This window comes from Miscanthus floridulus, chromosome 10 (assembly GCF_019320115.1).
Source record: "Miscanthus floridulus cultivar M001 chromosome 10, ASM1932011v1, whole genome shotgun sequence".
NCBI classification, from domain to species: Eukaryota; Viridiplantae; Streptophyta; class Magnoliopsida; order Poales; family Poaceae; genus Miscanthus; species Miscanthus floridulus.
Window position 1 is genome coordinate 35,552,252 of NC_089589.1, and position 9,900 is coordinate 35,562,151.

Genomic DNA, 9,900 nt, shown 5'->3' on the forward strand with positions numbered 1-9,900 from the left:
GAGAATTCCTTAGATACGACCTAGCTGCACTGCGACCAGCGCCCGCATTTCCCTTCCCCCAAATCCCTCCTCCACCTTGCCCTCCCTTTTGCCCGTTCCCAACCTTGAAACGCAAATCAAAACGCAGATATTTGAGCTCTCACCGTCATCATCTCCTCACCCCATTGGAAGCCTCCGCCTCCGAAATTCCTATAAAAAATATGGGTGGAGTCATCACCCACGCCGCCAAGATCCTGTCCTCTTGCGCGGCCAGCTTGTAGCTCCACGGCGGATCGATAGATAGAAGAGGCTGCAATCTCCCCCCCGCCCCCCCCCCCCCCCCCCCCCCCCCCCCCCCCCCCCCCCCGGCTTGCCCCCCTTTTCTTTTGGGAGGATTGCACATCTTCCCCCATGTGACACCTGAGAAAGTGAGAGCACAGATTTCTTCTTCCCCTTGCTGCTGCTGCCGTTTCTCGTTCCCGTTCTGCTCTGCTCGTGGGTTTGTCGCAGATAAACCTCGCATAAAGCTTCGTTCGTTCCTCTGCTCTCGATCTCAATCGACAGGGCTCCTCTGTTTCCCCGCTCCAAGATCTCCCCCCTGTTCTTCCGTCTCCAGCCAGCCCGCCGAAATCCTTGGAGGAGTTGCAGAAATTTGTAGCGAGAGGTGGATTTCTCTTCCCGTTTGACCGGTTCGTCATCGCCGTGTCCCCAAATTTCTCACTTTTTATCCGGGTTTTCCGGTTTCTTGTCCAAGAACAGGCTTCCGTTTCCTGCGGCGGCGGCCTCCGTGCGGTTCTTGATCCGCGGAGCTCACCTGGGGCGCGCCAATGCAGCCGGACCCGAGCGGGGACGCCGGCAATGCGAAGGCGAAGCTGCCGCAGCCGCAGCCGGTGACGGCGCCGGCGCCGTCGTCGGGGCGGCCGGCGTCCGTGCTGCCGTACAAGACGGCGAACGTGCGGGACCACTACCGCATCGGCAAGAAGCTCGGGCAGGGGCAGTTCGGCACCACGTACCAGTGCGTGGGCAAGGCCGACGGCGCCGAGTACGCGTGCAAGTCCATCCCCAAGCGCAAGCTGCTGTGCCGGGAGGACTACGAGGACGTGTACCGCGAGATCCAGATCATGCACCACCTCTCCGAGCACCCCAACGTCGTCCGCATCCGCGGCGCCTACGAGGACGCGCTCTTCGTGCACATCGTCATGGAGCTCTGCGCTGGCGGCGAGCTCTTCGACCGCATCGTCGCCAAGGGACACTACAGCGAGCGCGCGGCGGCGAAGCTCATCAAGACCATTGTCGGGGTCGTGGAGGGATGCCACTCGCTCGGCGTCATGCACCGGGACCTCAAGCCGGAGAACTTTCTCTTTGCCAGCACCGCCGAGGAAGCCCCACTCAAGGCCACTGACTTTGGGCTCTCCATGTTCTACAAGCCCGGTATGCGTGTTTCTTTGCTTTTACATTGCTCGATTTGGTTGGTCAACTGCTGCTGTTTGCTTTTACATTGCTGTGTTAGATTGACCATTTTAGTTTGTTATTAAAACAATGACACTTGATATAATGTCGTGGTAAGTCTGATGATTTGGCATTAGTGCTTTCTGCTCGTTTGTTTTCACAGAATGAGAATGCTATCTATCATATCGATGATAAGTCATTGATATTATTATTTGATTTGACGAGAATAGTAAGAGAAAAGATACAAAACCATGTTGAAGCTCCCAGTTTCGTTTTGGAATGGGAATGAGTTACTGAAACTGTTAATAGAAGCTTTACTAGAAGCCATTTGTGGTTTCGAGATAGTGATTTATGAGCTTCTATTTTGATGTGTTGGGTACAATGGTACTTGCATCCTAAATTGTACTCGGTTTGACTCTGGTGTTGCTAGATGTTCTCAGTGCCCCCTTGTGCTAAGATTCTTGATGATGCAAGCGGCTCATTTCCATTTCCTCAGGTGAAAAATTCTCTGATGTCGTTGGAAGCCCTTACTATGTCGCACCAGAGGTACTTCAGAAATGCTATGGTCCAGAAGCTGATGTGTGGAGCGCAGGGGTAATTCTGTACATTTTGCTTTGTGGTGTGCCCCCATTTTGGGCAGGTAATGTGTTTGTCATTCAAACCGTCAAATTCGCTCGTCACTGGAAATTCACATGTTTTCCATTATGTTATATGATTATCTTCTTTCAGAAACTGAGGCTGGAATCTTCAGGCAGATTCTGCGAGGCAAACTTGATTTTGAATCTGAACCCTGGCCTAGTATTTCTGATAGCGCTAAGGATCTGGTCCGCAATATGCTTACTCGGGATCCTAAAAAGAGATTTAGTGCTCATGAGGTTCTCTGTAAGTACATTCCTTCCCTCATCTATCTCATGTAGCTGGGGTGTGGCTACATTTCCTGGGTGCTACATGGGATATCAATTTTTTATTCCCTCAATCCCTCATAATAATAGCATTGTCTATGCCACTATGTCAGGCCACCCATGGATTGTTGACGATGCCGTGGCACCTGATAAGCCTATTGATTCTGCTGTTCTGTCAAGGTTGAAGCATTTTTCGGCAATGAACAAGCTCAAGAAGATGGCATTAAGGGTTTGTATATTTACTTTTCCTTATCTGATGTGATATCTGATTCTATACCATTTGGTTTTATGTGGACCCTAATAGTTTTTTTAGGGAAAGTGGACCCTAATAGTTAAGGCATCGTTTACGTTACTGTTAGCATGATCTCTATTTCTTGATACACCAAGGCCAGCTCCATATGGCTCTATTTTCCCATTCTGTCTGATTGAATCTTACTGTTTAACTGTAGTGGGTCCTCTATCGTAATCACTCTGAAGGTGGTGCTTTATTCTCTAACCAAATACAATCTAGTAGAGCTCAGACAGATTGATAGTGATACTCATATGTCTGATCTCATGCTTATTTCCACCCCTGCTTTCTTGTCTGTGTCACAATGCTCACTATGTTCCATCCAGGTTTTCTGATTCATGCTATCAAAGCAAAACATTATAGATATTGGATATGATGTTCTGCATTGCCTTTGCTTTTCCGCCATTTTACTTCGTAATTAGTAGCTACAAATTTATTAATTTGGACTATTGCATCACGGGAATTGCAGAATGCTTCTAATGTTCAGTACATAACATGAAACCTGCAGTGGTCATCTTAAAAAATTTGACATACTGTAGGCATATTTTCAATATTCAGGTTATTGCTGATAGCCTGTCTGAGGAAGAGATTGGGGGCCTCAAGGAGTTGTTCAAGATGATTGATACTGACAATAGTGGGACTATAACATTTGATGAGCTGAAAGATGGCTTGAAAAGGGTAGGCTCTGAATTAACGGAGAACGAAATCCAGGCTCTAATGGAAGCAGTAAGTGCTCCTCCAGCCTTTTACTAGTTCAACCATAATTCCTTGCAGATATGCTCTGTGGATATTGATTTTCATTTTGGTACATTTGTTTCAGGCTGATATTGATAACAGCGGAACCATTGACTACGGTGAATTCATTGCAGCTACGTTGCACATGAATAAGCTGGAGAGGGAGGAAAACTTGGTTTCAGCATTCTCGTTTTTTGACAAAGATGGAAGTGGCTTTATAACCATTGATGAGCTGTCACAAGCATGTCGTGAATTTGGTCTTGATGACGTCCACCTTGAGGATATGATTAAAGATATTGACCAGAACAATGTTAGTCCCTTTTATATTCAATCTATTTCCCTGTCTCTATGTTTTAATTGCATTCATAAATCTTGGTTTTGATTGTTCGCCACATAATTTTGATATGGTTTTTCACTTCAGGATGGTCAAATCGACTACAGCGAGTTCACGGCGATGATGAGGAAGGGCAATGCTGGTGCAACAGGAAGGAGAACCATGAGGAACAGCTTGCACTTGAATCTCGGCGAACTCTTGAATCCCAGCAAAACCTAGCGCGTATTGGAAGTCCTTGTCGGGTACATTCTCATGGCATCTGAAGTTTTTGGATGCGTTGTCGATCTGCTGGCCTATTCTGAGATGTTGAGTGGTTGTCCTGTGGTAGTACTAAGATGCTGGAGAGGCTCGTAGTACTGGTGGTATCAGCTAGAGAAGAGGGATGGTACAATGTGGTTACTATGATCAACTGGTTATTATATATGTATGACTGTCTATGTAGATTGAACATGGTCTAAACATTACTTCCCTAGAAGTACAACTTCTCTGCTGTTAAGTGTCAGTTTAGTTTATATTAAATGACAATTTCTTTCTCTAAATTCCTCGATAGTAACTGCTTTTTACACCGTTCATTTTCTGTATGGTACGACCTATATACTTTTTAACTTTCGCCATCAATATCTATAATTAATGGATAACAATCAATATCTATAACTAATATCGGTAGATAACACAGTATTAACATTTCTAGAATTATTTATTGTAAAAACTACTACGATGTACAACTCTTTTAATTTAGATAACATATTTTTATAGATATGTTGGTCAAAGGACTCAAAGTTAAATGAAATTTATTTTAGGACAAATTTAGATAGACTTTTACTTGTGATGGGAGGAACTATATATCTATATTGATCAGAAAATTAGAAGAACGGGTAAAAAAAATGTGACACCGATATCTATATTGATCAGAAAATTAGAAGAATGGGTATAAAAATGTGACACCGAGAACAATAACCAGTAAGGAAAAATGGTATGCCTAGATGAATCAGATATATCATATAAAATAATTAATTAAATTGTAATCTGCATTTTTTTTTGAAGATGGGGCTGGTGACCAGACGTCCGATGGGGAAGGATTTTGTCGGACGGTAACCTGGGCACACTGCCACCGAACGGCCTAGCAGAACGGTCCATCAGAAAACGCCATCGCGCGCACCCCGCTTTGTTCGCCAGCCTGTCGCTGCGCCGTTCACTGCTGCGCGTCTGTCCCCGTCCGCCTCGTCCCACCCCGCACGCGTACCTCGCCCCTGTCCGCCTCGCTCCACCCCGCACGCGCCACTCCTTCCCCTTGACCCCTCCTCTCTCTCCGCTCGGGCGGGACCCGGGAGCCGGGATGAGGATGAGCACGCCCCACAGGCAGAACCCCAGGCGCGTTGCGCCCCATCCACCGTCCCTCGGCTCGCCACACCCCTTCCCTCGGCGCCGGGCCATACCCCAATGACTCTCAACATACTTCTAAACACACGAAACACTGTAATATAAAACACTTGAATGCAACGTACGTCTAAAGCAGATGAAACATTTGAAACATACACTTACAAACATGTGTGTGTAACATATGCAACATCTAGATAAAACACCTACAACTTGTAACATGAAAACACTTATTGCAACATAAGAATGAAACAACTGAAACATTTCGAACATACTCTTGCAACATGTGCAACATCCAAATAAAAAACGCTTAAAACATGTCTCTAAAACACTTGCAACATGCATCTGGAACACTTGCAACAAATGCAACATCCCAATCTACTTTTTGCAAAATCCATATGTAACACTTGCAACATACCTCAATAACATCTGAAACACTTGAAAAGATACATTTGCAACGTAGGGGAGGGAGAGACTAGGGTCGGTTGATTTTGGGCTTTGGAGTGGGAGCCGGTGCTGAGCGGCAGCGCGCGAGCACCACCAGCACGGGGCGGGCTCACGGGTGCCCTTGGCTCAGTAGGGACGGACCCTAGTCGCGCGACGGCACCACCAGCACCAACAAAAGCGGGCGGCGCGCCCGATGGCGCGGGTAGACATGCGGTGGGTGGGATTGCGGGAGCAAGGAGCGAGAGCGCGTGGGTGGGGCGCGCGACGGGCAGGAGCGAGGAGCGAGCAGCGCAGGATGACGGTGCGCGGGGGGAGATGGCCGCTACGGCGACTTGGGGAGTGGGGGCGAGCAAACGGCTGCACGGCGTTGTGAAGCGTGCGATGGACGAGCGAGGAAAGATATATTTTTGAGAGGGATGGGGGAGATGTACAGAGGAGGAGACAGGCATGTTGGGCCGGTAGCGCGCACAGGCTACAACTTTTTTACGGTTGGTAAAAAAAATACAACTGATATGTGTGTTGGCTGTATAAATACAGTAGGCGTGCCGTTATGGGCCTCCACCGAGGCCTACTAAGACATTTGGTTCGTTATCAGACCTTTCTAACCTTTTCTCTCTTTTTTTCCTTTCTTGTGCTGGAAGGGTGCTTTAAGCCGATGTTATAAAGCACGTTCTGAGGAGTGTTTAGCTTTTAGCATGCTGATGAGAAGCTAAAAATGTATTACAAAAGCTAATAGCAAAAATCCAATAACCAGAAGCCAAATGTCAAAAAATCAACTTTTAAACCAAAAGCCCAAAAACCGCAGCTCAAATAAATGGACCCTAAGTTAAACGAGCATGCGCCTAAACCATATGCACAGTTGTACTATAGCAAGGATCATCCATATGAATATTGCGACAAATAGCTCCACCTTTTAAATCATATACTGGATCATGATCGTGTGTTGCAAGGGGAACAAAAGAATGTCACGATAATTCAGATATGTGTTCTATTATTGCCAAAAATGATTTTAGAGTGTGATGTTCGTAACATTTCGTTTGTAGTCAATTACTAGAAAACTCAGATCGCCGCGACAAATAGCTTGGATTTTTATGTTACCTTTCTGTTGCTACTTGATTTAAATATGTATGTTTTAGAGCATGATTAACATTAGTAATGTTTGAAATTAGCCCATAGCTGTTTGGAAGATTCACTGCTGCTCTTCACTGTACTCGCTGCTCTTCACTGTGCACTGTGTTATACCGCTAGTTGTTACGTTGCTCTGAATATAAAATGCTTGTGGCCACAGGAATCAGAGCGTTAAAGGAGTTTGGATTTACGACCCTTCAAGTGGCTTGCCGTGTAGCTCCAGATAGATCCTGAAGGTGGCCCTGAGCTAAGTCGTCGATGGCGCGCGTGCAGGCGACCTCGACGAGGATGTGGGGCGGCTGCGCCAATGTGCAGGACGTGGTGTGTGCCTGGGTAGATGCGGTGGCAGCTGGCGAGATGTGGAGGTGGCGTCGGCAGGTGGGATGGAGCCATGGAAGCGGGCGAAGCTACGAAGGGGTACAGGTGGGGCGGACGGAGGAGTAAGACGATGTATACGCTTTTAGCTCAAAATAGCTGGTGGTTTCTCAGCTAGTTGGCTAGTGACTAGTCGAGAGTTTGACCAAAAATTAGCCCACCAATTAATTTCCTATTTGAATGGACTAGAGTTAATTTGGGCTAGCTTTTAGCTGGCTAGTGATTAGCCATAGGATCAAATAGGACCTAAGCCATATGCTACGCATTCTATTCGAAGCAAAAACAATTCGCAAGATGGTGCATTAACCGTTGCTAAGTGCTAATCAAGGAACTGAGAAAGCAGGGCAGAGCGCACTGAGAGGACGTTCCCCAGAGCTTTACCTGTCCTTGTCGCGCGCTGCACGTGCGTTCTGATCAGCCGCTGCCCCTGTCTCGGTGATTTTTGGACGGCCGCTGCATTACCGGTGATGGCTTGGTCCACTGGCTTGTTCCCAGCCGTCGCGGCCATGCATGGCCTCCAGCGCGTGGTCGATCGTGACGACGTCCTTGGTCCAGCACGCTGCACGCGGCCGATTTGTCCATTGCGACGACCCCGGCGCCGGGGTCACGAGGGAGTACTCCCTCCATCCCATTGAGTTTGTCGTTGGAAAACCATGCCCCCCTCACAATCCCGGTTCCCGAGCGACAAACTCAATGGAACGGAGGGTGTACCTCCTATCGCAATTCCTTTCGGCATCTGTCGGTTTATTTCGTCTTCATTCATGTCCTCAGTTGGAGTCCTTTTCTGTGGTTGCGTTCTGCATGCGGATTTTTTTTTGTTTTTCTTGAGTCCATTTTTTGTTTCCGCATGTTGGGTTCATTTTGTTTTTTCTTTTCCGCTCATCTATTTTTTTTCGTTTTTCTTGCGTTCGTCTTTTCACGGGCGCCGTTGCACCTACCTCTTTTTTTTTTTTTTTTTGCATTTTTTAGTATTTCTCTTTTTTCGACATAAAAATAAGAATAAATAATAAATACAATATCATAGGCACTTGAGCCATTCTTTTCATAAATACATATGTGCACCACTAAATTATTCATGTGTTTTTTTATTAGGAATACAACTTATTTTTGTTAGAAACTGGATCAGCAGATGATCCAACTAATCAAATCGCGAACTGAAAGTACTTTGTTATACAAAATGTTTTCCTAAACGGTAAACGGTCTTTACACTGTCGTCATTCGTTTAGCGTTTAGGCTATATATGTGCATGTAAAAAATCAAGTATTCTAGCATTTATACATATTTATCCGAGTAAACATCAATTATTTTGGTATGTATATATATTTATGCATGTGAAAAGAACCAAATATAAATATTTTTGCATGTAACATATCAAGTGTACACATTTATAAATATAATAAACTTAAGTATACAAATTTATCCATACAAAACTGAACTAGATTTACCTCGTGTTCGCCTAAACAGCTGTTTAAACAGCTGTTTAGCCCGTTTAATACAGTTTATCTCCGTTCCGTTTAGACCATTTTTTGACCGTTTAAACGGTCAACCGTTTAATTTCCGTTTACCCTCTAAACAAAACAGTTTACCACCGTTTACCGTTTAGTGGTCGTTTAATCAGCCGTTTAGGCCGTTTAGACGAACACTGTTATACAATATATAATATACTCCAAGCTGTTCACATATAAATTAAAGTATGTTGAACCGAGCCCAACTAATATCTCATGTCGCAATTCATTTCGACGTCCGTACGTTTATTCCTCTTCATGTCTCGTTCGTTTGAGTCCTTTTCTGTGGTCATGTTCCGCATGTGGGATTTTTCGTTTTTCTTGAATCCATTTTTTGTTTTCGCATGTTGGCTCCATTTTTTTCTTTTCGGTCCATCTGTTTTTTTTTTTGTTTTTCTTGCGCCCATTTTTCACGGGCACCCTTCCACCTACCTCTTTCAGTATTTTTAGTATTTCTCATTTTTCTTATATAGACATAAAAACCAATAATAAAGGTAATATCATAGGTACTCGAACCTTTGACATTTTTATCATAAATAAATATTCATACCACTAAATTATTGATGCAGTTTTGATTAGGAACACAACTTAATTTTTGTTAGAAACGAACCATGAACTGAAATATTGAGTACTTTGTTATGCAATATATAATGTAAATAAATATACTCCAAGCTGTTCACATACAATAGTGCTATCCTCGACGAAAGATGCCATGTGAAGAATCGAAAGAGGTCTTCATCATAATCATCAACAAACAGACCAGTCTCTAACATGTCAGCAGTTCACTCCTTACCGCTTGAATATATATTAGAATTATAGATTTTCATGGGTTTTCAAAGTAAGTCAAGGAACTTAATATTTATTTATACCAATTGTCGGATACCACAAGAAGGGGTACCCTAAGCAAGAACCGAAAATATTGCTTAAGCCTTGCAAAAATCAAAGCCAAAGGACAACCACGAGGTCTCGGCAGATTCTCCGACTCGCCCAAGGCTTGCGCCGAGGCCTCAGACGAAAGGCCAAAGCCCTCCGCCCCGCCTCCGCCCTCTCGCCGAGGCCCCCTCGCCGAGGCCCCGCCCCGCAAGGCCTCGGATGGGATATCAATTCTCCGATTCGCCCGAGGCTGGGCTCGGCAACAACCTCGTCACCTCCGTCCCGACCGACTCCCCTGACAAAACGTCACGTCCAGTTAATGCGCCCCACTACTCCCGCAACGTCAGCCGCACGTCGGCACTGTACAGGCAGAATGACCGACGGGACAGGGGACCGGGCGCAGCAGGGGTTACCTACCACTGTGCTCATCACTGTGCCCCCTGCTGACACCCGTACTACCTTGTGCTGCCTAACTCCTGCGCCAAGGACAAAGTGGCGTGGAGGGTC

At 45.6% G+C, this 9,900-nt stretch overlaps 1 protein-coding gene across 1 annotated transcript; it reads left to right on the forward strand.

Moving 5' to 3' along the window:
• The first annotated feature begins 349 nt into the window (after positions 1-349).
• On the forward strand, positions 350-4,234 carry LOC136486485 (calcium-dependent protein kinase 24-like). The gene is made up of 8 exons (XM_066483387.1): positions 350-643; positions 739-1,410; positions 1,925-2,068; positions 2,158-2,310; positions 2,444-2,559; positions 3,178-3,345; positions 3,440-3,664; positions 3,776-4,234. The coding sequence occupies exons 2-8, from the start codon at positions 807-809 to the stop codon at positions 3,905-3,907; spliced, it is 1,542 nt and encodes a 513-aa protein (XP_066339484.1). The 5' UTR covers positions 350-643; positions 739-806; the 3' UTR covers positions 3,908-4,234.
• Positions 4,235-9,900: the final 5,666 nt, after the last annotated feature.

Bases quoted from the DNA above. Each gene is read 5' to 3' on its own strand.
- LOC136486485 (XM_066483387.1), top strand. From the start codon at position 807: ATGCAGCCGGACCCGAGCGGGGACGCCGGCAATGCGAAGGCGAAGCTG. The intron at 3,346-3,439 runs GTAAGTGCTCCT...CATTTGTTTCAG, and splicing joins TCCAGGCTCTAATGGAAGCA to GCTGATATTGATAACAGCGG. The intron at 3,665-3,775 runs GTTAGTCCCTTT...TTTTCACTTCAG, and splicing joins AAGATATTGACCAGAACAAT to GATGGTCAAATCGACTACAG.